Raw genomic sequence first — 16,729 nt, forward strand, 5'->3', positions numbered from 1 at the left:
GAAAATTAGATATACGATTTGACTAAAGTTCTTCTACAATCATAGTGTTACGGTTGGGTGTAATTTTTCATATTTTTTTTTTCATTTACAGGTTCTCCCACTGGTCGTCATCATTGGTTGTACCATGGCAGGTGTCGTTGGCTACAGTACGTACGCCGCGCTAACTCGTCCAGATGTCAGGTGGGTAGATGTGGAACACATTGCCACTGGCCTAGTATAGCCATAAGAATGATTCAAGAAGCAATTTCGTTATCGAATTCTAATTCGTTTTGTGCTTATTTTACTGCTTCAGTCTCAACAAGAAAACCTACGAGTGGGACACCATGGACGTCATGAATCCGAAGAAACTGAAGGTAAGCTTGATTTGATTGTTGTGTGTTTCAAGATAGGTATTATTACCGTTGTTTGCAAAAGATTCTGAGAAATTAAGAAATGCAGGTGAATGATAAAATAATTTCGGTATAATCCCACAAAATAAGAATGAATTAACTTTAACTACCCAGTTTTCTATCTAAGATAATAATCAGTCATACAGAAGGGTAAATATAGTCATCACAGCAATTTTAATTTCAACGACGAAAGTGATTCGGCTGATTCCTAATGTATGACTATTTATTAGGGTGGTTCAAAATATCGATTTTACTTCACCAAGCTCAATCGGTTCTAAAGCAGGTCTTTGAGCTTTGACTATATGTTTTTAGTATTACTTCTACGTGAAGTCAACGATTTACATAGTTGAAGATGCTAATTTCAAATAACAGACTGTAGTGGTAATTTTTTTATACGATAGATGGAGTAGATGAAAGCATAGAGTTGATAGTTCCGTTAGAGTACGGCAGTGTGAAGCTTGTGTATAGATATTAGAAAAGCGAGCTAGGACAACTTTTAAGGAAGGTACAAATCGGTTTTTTCATCTCTCTTTACCAAACTCCCCCTTTGGGGATGGGATGGTGAGGGGTACCCCCCCCCCCGCCACCACTGGCAAAGAGATGAAAACCGACCCGCTCAAGTACCAACTGTGTGTTTGAAACAGTTCTACCGATTTTTTACCGCACTTCCGTTGTTATTTGAAGGAAGGCATCCAGTCGTAGGTTTGGAAATTGCAACTATTGTTTACCCCTACCATTAGCATCTTCAACTAGGTCTTTGAGTTTATTTGGATGTGAAGTCATACTGCACTTAGAAGTTTATATGGGAATTACTATGGGAAAAGTGAACTTTTTGTTCTCACCATTCTAGCCTTTCGCCAAGACTGAGTTCTTGTAAAAAAAAACCGCTTTTTAGACCAAATTCAATCCTGGAGCAATTCAAAGCGCAGGTATGGTTGTGACTTAGACCTTGCAATACATTTAGAAAGATAAAATTATCAGGAAGTTTCAAGCCCTAGGATATTGGTAACATTTAAAGTCCAGGATTTAAAACGAATTTCGGGATCTTTGCAAATTTATCAAACTTAAAGTTCCTTTGAATATTTATGTTTGAAAATATGACAAATTTCAGAGTTTAACAAAACTTGGGAATTTGAACGACAAAGAGTAATCTCTTTTACGATTATTCTGTATCTTTCAGAGAACCATTATGTGACTTGAGTCCCACTTCGAAGCATACGAAAACACAAACAATACCATTTTAGAAAAGATTGTGGCATTCTAGGGCGGGTTTCGCTCCGGAAGGTCTATCAAAATAGAGCCAAACACCTCTTCATATCTCGATAACTTTTTCAAAGGGACGTATCAGCTTTTGGGGCCTCCCTTAGCTCAGTCGGTAAAGGCGCAGCTACAAAGCAAGACCATGCTGGAGGGGGCTGGGTTCGATTCCCGGTCCAGTCTAGAAATCATTCGAGTTGGAAAATTTCTCAACTTCCCTGGGGCATAAAGTATGATTGTACTTGCTACACAATTATACTAATGCAAAAATGGTACAGGCATCGAAAGCTCTCAATTAATAACTGTGGAAGTGCATCTAGAACACTAAGTTGAGAGCACGCAATAAGCTAATATGCGATATGCAATAAGCTTGAAATGCGAGGAAGAAGAAGAAGAAGAAGTATCAGCTTTTGTAAACAATGCATTCGATCGTCGATTTGGCGTAACTGGTAGCTCTGACTCTCTTACTAACACCACTAGCAGGTAGGGGAAAATTTCCTCTATCTGATTGTAGTGTAAACATGCGTGGGCGAGCTACCAGTTACGCCAAATCGACGATCAAATGCGTTGTTTACCATGCTTGGCAAACACAATTTTGGTCACGAACTGCTCATTTGCTAATAACTTTGCACACAGTTGGCATAACATAGTTCTGTTTGAAGCAGTAGATAGAATAATGTTTAAGTTTGTAATATGTAGGTAAGAAAAAGTAGATTTAAATTCTAGTAATAAACTGTATTTGTTTTTGCGTTTAAAAAATTAAGTGAGAAATGCTCGCTGCACATCTCGGACTTTAAGTGTAAAAATTCATTGGTGTTGATTCAAATGTTAAGGTTTACCTACACTTTGCATATCTATAGTAAGCTATGATCCTAATCTATCAATTACTTTAAAGAAATTCAATTTTCAATAACTGAGTGAAAAGTTATTAACAAATGAGCAGTTCTTGTGTACAACTGTGCATGTCAAGCATGTTGTTTACAAAAGCTGATACGTCCCTTTGAAAAAGTTATCGAGACATAGTTTTTTTTTTTATTCTTCCAGAGTAAGTGGAATTTTCTTATATTTTTCCCACTACCTTAGAATTTCTTAGACACTGGTGTTTCCCTACAGTTACCAGAATTGTATTAACCAAACAGCTCTTACGATACAGTCAACTATCTCTTATTCGATATTCTATATCTCGATATTTTCCCTAACTCGATGAAATTCAAAAGCCCTTCAATTTTATAAGCAAAGCTCTTCCTAACTCGATATTTCTGTAACTGCATACCTCCTTAACTCTAATGAGATGTAAACAGTAGAGGCCCACAGAATTTTTGACTCGATGTGTTTTGATTAATTTTTCCATGCATTTTAACCTCCCTAAGTCGATATTATATAAAATACAATTCCGATGATTTAAGATAAAGCCTTACAGGAAAAATGATCATTGAGGTTCTAAGTTTAGCTTCCATGTGATCTAGTAGAGATTTTTATGAATAAAAAAACATCTACTTGACAAATGCTTGAATATGTTTCCAATCTCCGAGTTCAAAATAATAGCTAAATATGCTACAATATTATTTGATTATGTTCGGGAATTTTTTTTTATATTCTATAAGGAGCTGTTGATAAACTACGTAGACAGTTTAGGGGGGGGGGGGGTAAACAATCCCAAAAAATTGTCTACGTAGTTTATGAACAGCCCCTAAATTGTCACCTCCCTAAGTCGATAGGCCCTTGAATATCGCCGGGGTGCCACTCGATTCATAGATTTGAAATACCGTACTTTTCCCGGTTAAATTAAAAAATGGAATACCTACATGCATGATTTCAACAATATATGTCGCTAGTATAAAAAAGCACTGTATCTAAACAGAAAACTGGAAACCTAAACTGTCGGCGTAGCTTAAAACCTTTCAATAATTTTAAGCTACTCACTTAGTTTTTTCTACCGAGCTCGGCTGTTCAAATCTCGGCAGAAAAAGTTTTACTGAGATCTCAGCAAACATTTCATTTGTTTGCTGAGATTCAGCTAAGCATTATCCGAGACTCAGCAATCAAATGTCACTTTTGCTGAGATCTCAGTGAAACTTATTTTTGCCGAGATTTGCACAACCGAGCTTGGTAGAAAAAAAAACTAAGTGTGTATTGCTGTAGGCACCCAGTAGAAAAAATTTAACTGTAAAACAGCTTGTACAGACAATGCTTATGCAGCTATACTCAAGTTTATTAGCTTTTCACCAGCTAACTTATTCGTTGGTAAATTACAAAGGATTTGTGTTTGAAAGAATTCATACTGATTCTTATGGAATTTGAGGAACTTAGAATGGAACTTAGAATGGAACTTAGGAGGATTTTAACGAAATTTTTAAAAGAATTCAAAGGGAATTCTGAGAATATTGCTAAACGAATTATCAGTGTTACTTCAACGATTCTGAAGAGAGGTTCTATGCAATCGTATTCTCAGAATAATTCCAATAGTGTTTGAAATAATTTTGAAGATAATTCCAAATACATTTCAAGGAGAATCTCAAGGAAATTTTTGCTAAGAATTTCAAAAGAATTTCTGATAATTCTATCAAAATTCTGAAGTATTGTTAGAAAATATTTAGAGGATACGTACGATTAGCTACTTTGCAGTCAATTTTAATTGTTCATGAGAAAGTTAGAAGATACTGAGAGGTAAGCACATATCATCAAATACTATACTTTCTTACTACGGCCTGGTGGTCGGCGGTGAGGACGGCAGTTCACTGCTCTATTCATACTGCATTGGACAACCCTAATTCAAAATGTGTGATGTAGACCACAAACGAGCTGTGTTTGTTTACGTCGACTGATACTGAGTGGATGCGGTACAAACAAATATCGTCGATAATAAATAGACGATTGTTGTGTATTAGAGAACGCTTGCACAAAAATACTAAGGAGGGAAACGGATTCGAAATACAGCCAAATACATCCGAAGAACATAGGTCCACCGTTGTATAATTGGAAATGCACCCGTGTACTGAATGGGAATTGTGGGTTCGAATCTCTTAGGTTCCCTTCGGTTTTATCGCAAATTTTCTCACACACGTCTCTTACCGACGATATGTGCTTATCTCTCAGTATCTTCTAACTTTCATATGAATAATTTAGAGGATACTTTGGGAATGCTGTGGGGATCTCCAAGGAAATTTTCATTACAATTCTGTGGAATATTTCAAGGGAATTTTTAAGCTCATTATGAAGATAAATTTAAACGAATTTAGGCATGAAAAGTATCCTGAAGGAAATAGTGTTATTCAGAGAATTTCGAAACATTTATGGAGAAAATTTCAAGCAAATACCAGATCTATTTTCCAAGAAATTCAAGCAGCATTTAGAATAAAACATTCAATATTCTGAGACCTGATGAAATGCTGACATCCCTTAGAACTGATAAATCTGTTAAATAACCTTCGAAATAGACCCGGCAACCAAAAGGACCTGCCTTGATTGAATTGCTTATGACCAGAAAACCTCAAAGATAAACAATAAATTCCTAAATGACTTCAAAGCTCTTAAAAAGCCTACGGAGCCAAAGAGGTCTAGAAATGTCAAAATTACTCTACAATACCAAACTGTCCTGATCGAAACTGATTACCTCACGGGAACAAATCCAATCACCAAAACGAGAAAAATTGCTCATGATTTCATAAACATAGCGTGTTTTCATGTTGCACCATGCATAGTATTCATGATATCAGGAGCTATTTTTGCGTAACGCAGTCAAGATTCCCGAAATCATGAATCATCCGAGATGAAGCTATGAACTAAATTCATAAATTTAACTTTCAGTTTTAAACCAAAACATGTAAAACAAAATAAAGCGTCAGACTGGATTCGAACCAAGAACATTGGGATAATTAAACCTGTACTTTAACCACAAGACTATCAGTACTTGTATAAGGAGAACGGCAAAAGGCGTGTAAGAGGTAGCTCTATATTATGAATAGTATAGTGCATTTTATGAACACAGTTTGCCAGGTACGTGTGCGACGCTTGTAGCGGTCATGATTCCGCTGCATTATGAAATCATGAATTTCCATCATAAAATTGTCGATCATTGGTATGATTTCATGGCATGGAACATTTTTTTTTCATTTCATGATTTTTTATTCATGAAAATGGAATCAGATTTCTTCCCGTGCTGGATTTTCTTCACAAGCTCGTCATCGAATGAATATTCCTTAAATAAATAAGCAATGCACTGAGGCAAAAAAAAACGTAAGAATTCCATAAGAACCCCTTATGAAATTTCGACAGAAGAATTTCATGGGAATCATAAGTAAGCTTATAAAACATAAAAAAGTACATAACATAATAAACAGCAGACTAGAATAGCACCCTGAGTGTTCAGATTTTCGACCCCATAATTTGCTCTCACGTCTATCAACGCTTGGGAATTAGAACAACTTAATAATTCTAATTCATAACTCGTGTTTATGAAATTCATAAGTGTCCTGTAAAATCAAAATCCTCCAGATTCATAAGTTATGTCTGGTGGAATACTTGAGATTTGTTTGTGGTATTGTTGAGAATCCCTACAGGAATTCTCAGTTTATCAGATTTTAGATGTTCCATAAATCCTTCCTAAACTAAAGTTAATTTTTATAAACTGAAGTAACAATAACATCAGTTTCAGCCATCCGCGTTTAATTGTAGGGTACCATAAAACGTGTCCAACTCGCGACAACTACAAAATCCCCGCCAGTTGCACTAGCCCTGGCTTCAAACGAAATAAATTTACACTCCTGCATCGGTGCAAGCATTAGTGGTGCTCGAACGAAACAAGACTCCAATTATTCTCACGACTTCGTACAAGAGGGACCTCCAAACGGTACTCCCACAATAGTTCAAGGGTAACACCCTGCAATATATATTTCAAATGGAAAAACAGAAAAAAAAAATCGTCTCCAAGGTTGCATGTCTAGCAGCAATCATAAACTCTACCATGAGCAATTTTGTCCAACGGCTGCAGGTGGAGTAGCACACTGTTGCTTTCGTCGAGCAAAGGGGGCCAGGATCGACTGTGGAAAAAATGAATATTGAGGTCACCGCGCCCACCGGTCGTCGTCGGTGCTGCTGTTGTTTGTATTTTAGCTAATTTAAGGCTCGCGTGTGATGTAAGCACCTCCACCCTTGTCGTCGTCGTCGTCACCGTCGTCGGATTAGACCAACAGGAGGAAAATTGATTTCAATCGGGCGTCCGAGCATTGGAACTGGGTGTGAGAAGAAAGTTTTTCTGTTTTCTAGACGCAAACTGTTGCGAGTTTGGTCGTAATTTGGTTGGGCCAGGCTACTGAATCCAACTCAAAAGGACAACGAACTCTGTCAGCTCAGCGAGCTCTCGTGTGTGGGAACAGTGAGTATCGATCCTTTCCATTGTACACACACAGGGGATTGCGGATTGTAAGGGGGGGAGGGAAGTGGTAGAGATGTAGGAATGATTTAACGCAAGCATTCTTTTCCCGGAACTAATTGTTCTAAATACACCTAGATGTGGCAGGCTCAACACTCCCTCATCCCGGGCCCAACACCCGGACGATTTGATGGTTTCCAGAAAAAAAAAAACTCGTCCTGTGAATCTGCGCGTGCAAAAGTCTAATACTAGCACCAGCACACAAGCGGCAGGAGCATTGAATGATTATGACGAAGGCGACGACGATGAAGATGATGGTACGATACTCATTCTGGTGTCCTGACAAGCCGGGAAATTTTTCCCATTGTCTACGCGCCGAATCGAGTATTACTTCACCACCACACAAAGAGACGGGCCCGACGATAGGGCGAGTATGCGCCTTCAGTCCATCTTAATATCGATTTTCCAACCAGGCTTACCCACGGATATGTGCCCTACTCTCGGCACTGAAGCTGTTGAAGATATCCTGTCTCTAGTCACAGGGGAAAATCGCTTGTAAAACAGGTTTCCCTTTTGAAGTTTGGGAAGATGAATGGACGGATTTCTATTGATCCAATGATTTACGTCTAGGGTGACGGGATTATGCGAGGGAACTGTGGCGTGATGGCGTTATGCCGCTGGTAACCCTCATGTAGGACTTTCACCATGACATACAGCCGCACCGTACGCGTACGCGTATCGCAAGGTATAATCTCGTAAACAGGACGAAGCGATCCTGTTCCTTTGGCAGGGCGCATGCTCCATCGCGGGCGAACCTTCACTGTATGCGTACTCCTCTCGGGTCGACATTTGTACGTGTTGTCATGACACCACCGGGAAATCAGCCGGATAAAGGGAACCATCCCTAGTCGTTTCAGTAGACTCGAAGTGTTCATACGTTTGGTCCTCACTATCGACCCGATAATGCTCTGGCTATACCCTTGCTGTGGGGAGTCCAGGCCAGACTCCAGGCTCAAAGTCTGCAGCTCTGACAAGAGATTAGAAGGATTAATTGTATCCACAAATCGCTGTGCTATCCAAGGAATTTCGGAAATTCGTTAGGAAGCAAAGTCGTGTTCTCGTGTATCTTGATTCGAAGAAAATGTAAAATCGATTCTAGTCACGCCCTAGTTCGAAAAAGTGTCATTCCTTTCCCCGTCCATGGGGCAGTGCTTGTAGATAATGAAAGGAAACTCGGTGAATTTTGTCTTGTCCCCGGCGGAACCCGGTGGCTGCCTACCACGCACCGTGTATCACAATTTGCTAGAAACCGATTATATTGTCCTGTCACAGCAGTACTTTTCCTAGTTTACTGTTGTTTCGGGACATTTACATTGATTCTAGCCGTCACAACGGAGTGTCGTCAAGCCAAAAGTTCGAGCGTGTGTCAAAGTGGACAAATGATTTACTTTTCCCCCCAGCAGGTTGCCCATCCCACACAGTCTGGAACACTGTGGATTACGCCCCTTATGATGGATTATTAGATGCTAAGAGTAACACCGTTCGGAGTGTGGATAAGTTTGGAATCGGAATCTTCGTTCAAAGTCAACTAGCGGTGATTGATCCAAGATGGCGGCCGATACTGAGAAAATTCTATGCACCCTGCAAAATGTTTCTCGGAAAAACGAGGGCAACGTTTGGAGAAACGCACAGCTCATGGAAAAAGCTATTTTCAGTTGTTTAAGTAGCATAAAATTATTAACTGTGAAGGAAATTCATCTAAGTTGATGAAGCAGTAATATTAACCTTAACCTATGCCCATGGCTCACACAAACCGGTTATTGATTTTTCCGGCCGAAATTCGTCATCGCTAGAACGCCATTTTGTACGTGCCGAGATACAATTACCAGAACGAACGCAACAACCGTTCGGCTCGTCGGCTGCCGCCGAGGACATACGACCGTTGACAATTTAATCGAATTTAGACGTGCAACGAAATTATCAAATCATGAAACCCGATCCGCAACTATTCATCACGAACGACGGCGGCGATGATCTTTTAGGCTGCCTTTATTTAGCGTTTGGGTTCACACTTCCGGGAAGCTGCGGAAGCTTCGACCAAAAATCAATTATCTTATCGATCAGGTGTCACAAAGGAGTGGTTCCTAGGAGCGGAAAAATCGCTAATTAAATTTAAATTTAACTCTCCCCTTCGCAAGAACACCTCTACATAGCGGCGTAAGCGCACACGCAAACACACACACAACGAATCATTAAATTTTGTGTAAACAATATAGCATCCGCTACCCTTCAACCCTCCTTCAAGACAAAACCGACACGATAGCCCCTATCAATCGCATACGTCATTTCTGCCGACGAAAACGAAAACTACCCCTATAGGAGCATTCATTGCATGCCATGAGTGTGTTTCAGTTTTCGATAAACGGTTACGGCTCCGAAGAAGCATTCAAGTGTAGGTACCCCGTCATTACATCCCCGACCTCCTGTGATTTTATTTATAGATTAAGTGCAAAAAATGCACAGGATGCTGCCCCTTTCGAGTGCACCCGAACCACACCGCACTGTGGCCAAGAATGGAAATTGAGCGCGGCAAAAATGATTGTGCCTTCAACAGAAATGCCAAAATTTGGCATGTCGCAAAATGCTTATTACACTCACAGACTAAGATCATTACCCGAACATATCACATTTGTGTTGATTAACGCGTTCATATTAATCTAAACCCTTGATTTTCAATTAAATTTAAACAATCTCACACTTTAGATATGACCAGAAGAAAAAAAAATCGTCTTAATTTTTTTTAAAGTTTAAGATTGAACAGAATTTAATCTTAACATTTTCATAATTTGCAACTCTGGGGATGCTATGTACCATGTGGACAGTTTAGGGGACGTTAGGAAAGTATCCACGGTCGATACAATTTGTACACGGGGAACAGGGACGGGTGGTCTAACATTTTACAAAAACCAGTCCGCGTAGTTTCTGGACAGCCCCTTTACGTCAAGAATTTGTTTAAAAGCCAATGAAGCCGTATGGCACCTTATATCTTTACACATTTAAAAGAAATCTATCTTATTACACAACACGGCGAAAACCACGTTTTTAATCATTTCACGGTAATTCCCCAAACGTGAATTTTCACATACCCAAATCGTTAATCATTCAACACGAATAAACTGTTATAGAATGATAGTAAATTTAGTCTAATTATGATTTTGACCGCCGTAAATTCCCATTCAGCACCACAATGCACACTGATATACTGTGCCACCCCCGGAGTGCACACTGATATACTCCAAACGCACACCAAGAGCGAGCTCAACCTGGAACATGCGCCCGCGTTACCCACGGTTCTGACGAGAATCCCCGGTTTTCACTCACGTGACCGGACCGGGTCCTTGTGCTTTGGTGAAGAGGGTTCTCGAGCAAAATGTCACACATGCGCGTAGGATGTGCTGTATCCTGAAAGCTTCGCTGCTTCCCTTATTGAACTATCCTCAACTAGAGAGCCTTGACGGTGATAAGAACGAGCTTTCTCCGCACTTGAGAAGCCTAAAAGCGTCCTGTGTCACACCGTCATGCGGCGAGTAGCCGAACTACAAGTTCAAGTGTGAATGCACCCACTTGCTACCACCCGCACGTGACACATCGTCAGACAAATCCAGCAAATCTCTTGTTTAGATTCTTTTTATCTCCCGCACTTCAATCCGAATGAGAGGGATGATTATGGAAAATCTTTGCAATGAAAGAAAGGAAGCACATTAGTGCGATACACCGAGTGAAAACGGCTTACTAACACACATTTACAGCCTAGGCGAATATACTTTACATAACCATCATCGCCCACTCATTGTAGGAAGTAGCAGGAGCGGAAAAAAAAATCCTCATTAAACCACCGACAGTTGAGAGAGATCCTTGCAATTTTGTCACAACAGTTAGTCTAATTAACACGTAATGATGACTCGTTCAACTTTTGCGCTGATACTAGCTGTTTGAAAGCGAGCAAAGTGAAATTTTCCCATCCGTCGCCCCCCTTATTCATCCATCATCATCGGTGAGTTTACGGTCATGCATTTGGAAAGACAAACCCGTAAATCGGATCATAAATGTAAATATAGAGAGCATTATGATTGTTTATTTTATGTGCGTGGTTTGATCGATATTACATGGAAGTTTGTTTTAGCTTCGTTTTTTTCGAAGGAATTCGTTAAAAAAATGTTATTTTACGAGCGACAAAAAATCGAACGAACGCGATTTTTATATCCACTGCCGAAGCTAGGGAGCAAGAGCGGAGGGGCGCTCATTGCCTTCGAGGTACTGTTTCTAGATAACAATAAAGGGTTAGTGGTATGAATCGTTCATCAACAGAAAAAAACGGAATCAATGCTGATTGATTTTTCATCTCATGAACAAAATAGAGGGAAGTATTTCAATCCTGGTTTTTAGCGAAAGAACTGAAATAGGAATAGATCCAAAATAGAAACAGGGCAGAACTTCTTCAAAAAAAATAACGGAATTTCTCCTGAATTTCAGAACAAAATGCATAAGGATAGGTTGGTAGGATAGAGCGCTACTTCGTCGTAATCGCCCGTTTCCGTTTTATCGAGCAGCAAACGTCAATAATATCACCGTGCATAAATCAATTATGCGTTTGTTTCGATGCGTTAGGTCATAAGCAACAACACAAAGCCTATACGAGCGCATTGTATGAATACCTACACTCATTGTTCTCAAAACCAAAAGAAGCGCTCCTAGCGAATCCATTCTTCCTGTCTTTATCCGTAGGACGAAGAAGTTCCAATGGTGTTTCAAGATTTTTAACAGTATCTCAACAATTTGTGGTGACTCTTTATCAAATCCAACGGTACGTATGGGAAGGTAAATAAATATAGTAGAATCATTCCATTTTTGTTTCATATCCGTTCGAAACACTTAGAAAATAATTCCGAACTTGGTTTAATATTCTACCGAACCACTTCGATTACCTACGAGAAGCCGTATAATTCGTTTAAAAATATGTTGCCAGACGTATTTTTTCGAGTCAAACCAGAATTTCGGTTACAATAGGCCAAATTTTACAGCTGGAAATGATGGCTGAACCGAAAAGTATGGTAAAGTAGCGATATTTAAGAGTTTTGTAGGCGAAAATCGTGAAAGCTCCGTAAACTGAAGCGATTGTTCGCTAAACATTCCTAATCGTCAAATTTTAACCGAAGAAACTCGGTTTTCTAAGATGTGTTAAAAAAAACCAACAAAATCGTCAGTCATCTTTTTCTCGTGTGTGTGCAACAGGATCTCAAACAAGTCATTCATATTCTTTTGCAGGGTGGCCAGTGAATTTTCATTTTGAAATTCCCGATTTTCCCCGGTTTTCCCGGTTCAAATATTAAAAAAATTCCCGATTGTTAATATTCAACAACAAAAACGAAATTGACCGCACTTTTAAGAACGTGCTGAAAGGAATTTACTGAAAGGATAAAAAAGGGATTTAAGAAGATTCCCAAGATTCTGGGGTTGAAACTAGAACTTTCTTTTTAAAAAAAATTGTTATGAATAACAATCTTCATGATGCAAGATTTGGAGAAAAAATAATTAAAATGTGAGATTTCGAAAAAAAAATCAAGATCACAGATTTGAAAAAACAAGCATACTTATGAGTTGTGGAGTCATAATTGTCCCGCTCTGAGACTTGAAAGCATTTTAAGGGTTATAACACATTACAGAACAATCTATAGAATCTAGCGGACAAACCCTGGAATTTTTAGTAAAATTTAAAAGAATTCAAAGTGTTGATTTCAAACAAATATTGAGAAGGATTCCCACACAGTTTTCGAAGGAGAAGTTCTGAGCAGAATTCCAGAATTATTCTGACATGAAATCCTTAGAAATTGTTAGATGAAGTTGGAGGGATTTCTGTGGAGAAGAATGCAAGTTCTAAATTAAATTGTTAGGAAATTTCAGCAGATTTAAAAAGGAGTTGTGAAAAAGAAAACTTCCTACGTGATTCTGATAAGATTTATATGGGGATCGTGAAGAAAATGACAGATGAATTTTAAGAAGAATTCCAAGAGAATTATAATCAGAATTTAACAAGAAACAGAGTTCTAAGAGTGTTCTGGCAATAATTTCAACCCTAGTGCGAAAGATTTATCATAGAACTCCAACAAAATTGATTGCAAAAAAATGCTGATAATTAGAAAGAAATTCTTTAAAATACCACAAGGGGATTCGAAAGAGTTTTGCTGTTTTGAATAGAGTTAAAATAAATTTTTGAAAGATGTTCAAAGGAATCAACGCCTCCGGATAGGCTCAAGGGAATTCTAAGAAGGAGTCCAATTAAATTCTTAGAAGTGGTTGCAAGGAAATTTCGAAAAGAATTGAACGGTAATTATTACGCGGAGTGTTTTCTGCTTCATTTCAGAACAATTTCAAGATAATTCAGAACAGAATTCCAAGTTAATTCTGAAATTCATATCATGAGAATTCTGAACAACGAAAAATTAACACCCCGGGAAAGTATAATTCAGATTCAGTTTTTACAAATATTTGTTTCCAAAGTCCAGCATATTCAATATTTTCTTTTAAGGAACATGCACTTTACATCTGAAATTTAAACGACAAAAATCAATTTGCAATATTGCTGAGTGATTAAACTCTAAATACAATAAGACGGGAAACTGATGAAAATTATGCTGCAAATAGAGCAAGGTAAAGGAAACCCTCTGTTTTAATGGTTTATTCAGAAATTCTGGTGTAAAAGTTTGTTCCTATGGTATGGTTAATTTGTTTTTCTCGGTTCTATCGCCGAATTTCCTGGGTTTTCCCGGTTACTTATCAGATTCCCGGATATTTCCCGGTATTCCCGGTTTGCTGGCCACTCTGACTTTTGTCATCTGGCAGTCTGGTGTAAGACGCATGAGCTAGAATTGGGCGATCTTCAGGGAAAGATTGATCTCGACGGAATCAATCCATCGATTAAATCGGTACCAAAGAATCGATCTTTTTTTTCATAATGCTGAATTATATTTACGCAATTTGAAAGTAACAAAAGTCACATTTTTTATTTTCATTTACTCGTGTTGTTCAAAAGATTTATTTGTTTACCAGAAGATTTTTTTTTAAATCCCTTAAATGGAAGACGATAGGTAGAAAAAAAACAAGTGAAATCAAAGAATCAGCAATGGAATTAATGCCACATATGCTTTCAATTGTCAAGTTCAATTGCACAAAATAGTTAAAATGTGACGACAGTCATCATAACCCCATACCATGGAATATTAGCTTGGTAACGTGGAACTACTCGTCTTTGTTGTCACCTATTTTATATAACATTCGGAGCGACTATGGTGATGCAAATTTTTATGTTATGTTCATTAAATTTATCAATTGGTTTGGCGTGAAAGCAAATCGTTTTTTTGATGCACGCTGAAAAACAAAATAACTTTCATTTATTTTGAAAAATCGATTAACAATTAATCGATCCAAAAAATAGAATTTACGTATTCTCGGCAACCTAAGCAGCAACCTTCTTTCTATAGCCTTTTTCTCAAAGTAACAGACAAATATGCAGTATTGGTTTGTTTACAATATTTTGCTGCCAACTGCTCTAACAATTTCAGTCGAAAGAATTGTCAAAAACTGTTTTGAAACGCTTTTACAAAGCTCCAATCTTCTCTAGTGAGAGCGAGTATTGTCGGCAACCAGTTTTTCTTCGGCAACCGTTCCATTTGAACTGCATGTAAATCTGCTGTTCTATTATCGGCAACTCGAAATCAGCTACAATTTTTAGTGCGTGTGTTTCATTTCAAGAAAACCTTGCTAGATTGCTTTTTCTCAGTGGTAAAAATATAGTCAAATTGAAGCTGAAAGCATAAAGAATCGTTGGCATGCATTCAGCGAAGTGTTTTCGTAAGAAAATCCAGTGAAAATAGTGTTTCAAATTGGGTTGCCGAAAATAGTCTGGCATGCCGAAGCCGTCATTTCCCCTATATTTATAAGGTTTCAAGATAGCAACAAATTACCAAATTTGAAACGTTCTTATAAGACTCAGAACTATGAAATTTATTAACTTACATATACATTCTTCGAAGGGCACTTGGTCGAATTCATTGAATGAGCTTAGCAATTCCATTAGAAAACAAGACCACGCTGGAGGTGGCTGGGTTCGATTCCCGGTCCGGTCTAGGAATTTTTCGGGTTGAAAAATTTCTCAACTTCTCTAGGTATGATTGTACTTGCCACACAATTATACTAGTGCAAAAATGGTACAGGCATCGAAAGCTCCCAATTAATAACTGTCTCTGGAACACTAAGTTGAGAGCACTATGTGGTATATCATGTTTGGAAGCCTGAAGGCTAGCTTCAGAAATATTTTATGTTAAATTAAGCCTTCTGACTCCTGACTTCACAGTTAATATGGGATAACCACAAAAGGGGGTTCAAATTTACTCTTGTTTGGGCTTGGGAGTTAAGTACTGAAGTCTTATGAATCAGCTTCAGACACTTCAGGACCATCTCAAGACATTCCTAAGGACAACTGTAGAGGGCATATACGTTAAGTTCAGAGGACTTAGGGGTTGATCAAGAGGCATTCTTTATCAACTTTATTGGTCTCTTAAAAGTGCAGAGATCCTATGGGTCAACTTCGAATTGATAATATGTATGACGTCAAGGTATTCTATATCACGTAATATAGGCTGTAGAGTGAACAAATGTCAAAGCCTCAGAATTATAGAACCATACCTAAATCTCAAAATTTTAAAATTCTAGTTAGTACATATTAAGGAGTGATAAAACGTTTTCTGACTCCGGGCTTTCTTAGCTCTCATTCGTTTCAAGTTCAAGATTTCTAAAGCAATTGAGGATTTTTTTTTAAATTATCTAACAAAATGGCACAACAGATTCCAAAATTTTATGAAATATTGCCCAGAGATAGCGTTTATGGTTAAATTGAAGAAACAAAAAATTAGGAGGGGAAAAAATTGATAAAACAGAGTATGTTACATTTTTCTCCTGGCATAATATCATTAATATCAGCATTCTTAAAAACTCTAAAACTCCTTTTCGGACTGATGTAGGTATTTTTTAATTTTATATGGTTGGTCGGCTGTAAATGAAATAAATTAAATGCTTGCTGGTTACTTGAACCATCTTTAAAAATATTATGAGTCAACTCTTATGGGTCAACCACAAAAGACCCAACGCCCTTTTTTGTTCCACTGCAGAGTCCTTCCCTAGTAGCACTGTTATCACAAACTAACTTCTATGTGACTCATTTTAGCCACAATAAAGTTGTTACAACTTTTTGTGACAGTTGTGTGCCACTTGGGGTTTTGACAGGCCTTGTAGTTGCGTCTAGAAACCTTTGTTGATAAACTATTGGGACTTGTAGATAAACGTTGTAGGACGTGGACTTTGTAGATAAACTATTGGGTTATTTCCGAAATCCTTACAGGATAATCTAAATTGGGTTATTTCCGAAATCCTTACAGGATAGTCCCAATTGGGTTCAGTCACAGAACATATGTGGAACTCGATCATCAAAAATCGACCCCATTTCAGTGATTTCAAGTGGTATATAAAGACATCGATCTGTCAAATTGATTATACCAGCTGTAAAATGAGAAAGGGAGACAAGGGGGTAGTCAATTCTATTAAAATAATAATAACCTGCACACTTAGAAATAACAAATTGTACACGTGACGGAATCCA

At 38.1% G+C, this 16,729-nt stretch overlaps 2 protein-coding genes across 4 annotated transcripts in view; one reads left to right on the top strand and one right to left on the bottom strand.

Moving 5' to 3' along the window:
• LOC135704237 (uncharacterized) overlaps positions 1-16,729 on the top strand; it is a 119,428-nt gene that overhangs the window by 71,200 nt on the left and 31,499 nt on the right. Inside the window, exons 3-4 of the mRNA XM_065225717.1 lie at positions 92-180; positions 293-353. Of these exons, the coding sequence (XP_065081789.1) occupies positions 92-180; positions 293-353 (150 nt within the window). The remainder of the gene's footprint in view (positions 1-91; positions 181-292; positions 354-16,729) is intronic.
• Positions 1-16,729, bottom strand: part of msi (musashi) — a 169,526-nt gene that overhangs the window by 49,695 nt on the left and 103,102 nt on the right. The gene's annotated exons all lie outside the window — the stretch shown is intronic.

Source organism: Ochlerotatus camptorhynchus, unplaced genomic scaffold (genome assembly GCF_037179485.1).
Source record: "Ochlerotatus camptorhynchus isolate MF236.1 unplaced genomic scaffold, CSIRO-AGI_Acam_v1.1 ptg000232l, whole genome shotgun sequence".
In the NCBI taxonomy this organism is placed as follows: domain Eukaryota; kingdom Metazoa; phylum Arthropoda; class Insecta; order Diptera; family Culicidae; genus Ochlerotatus; species Ochlerotatus camptorhynchus.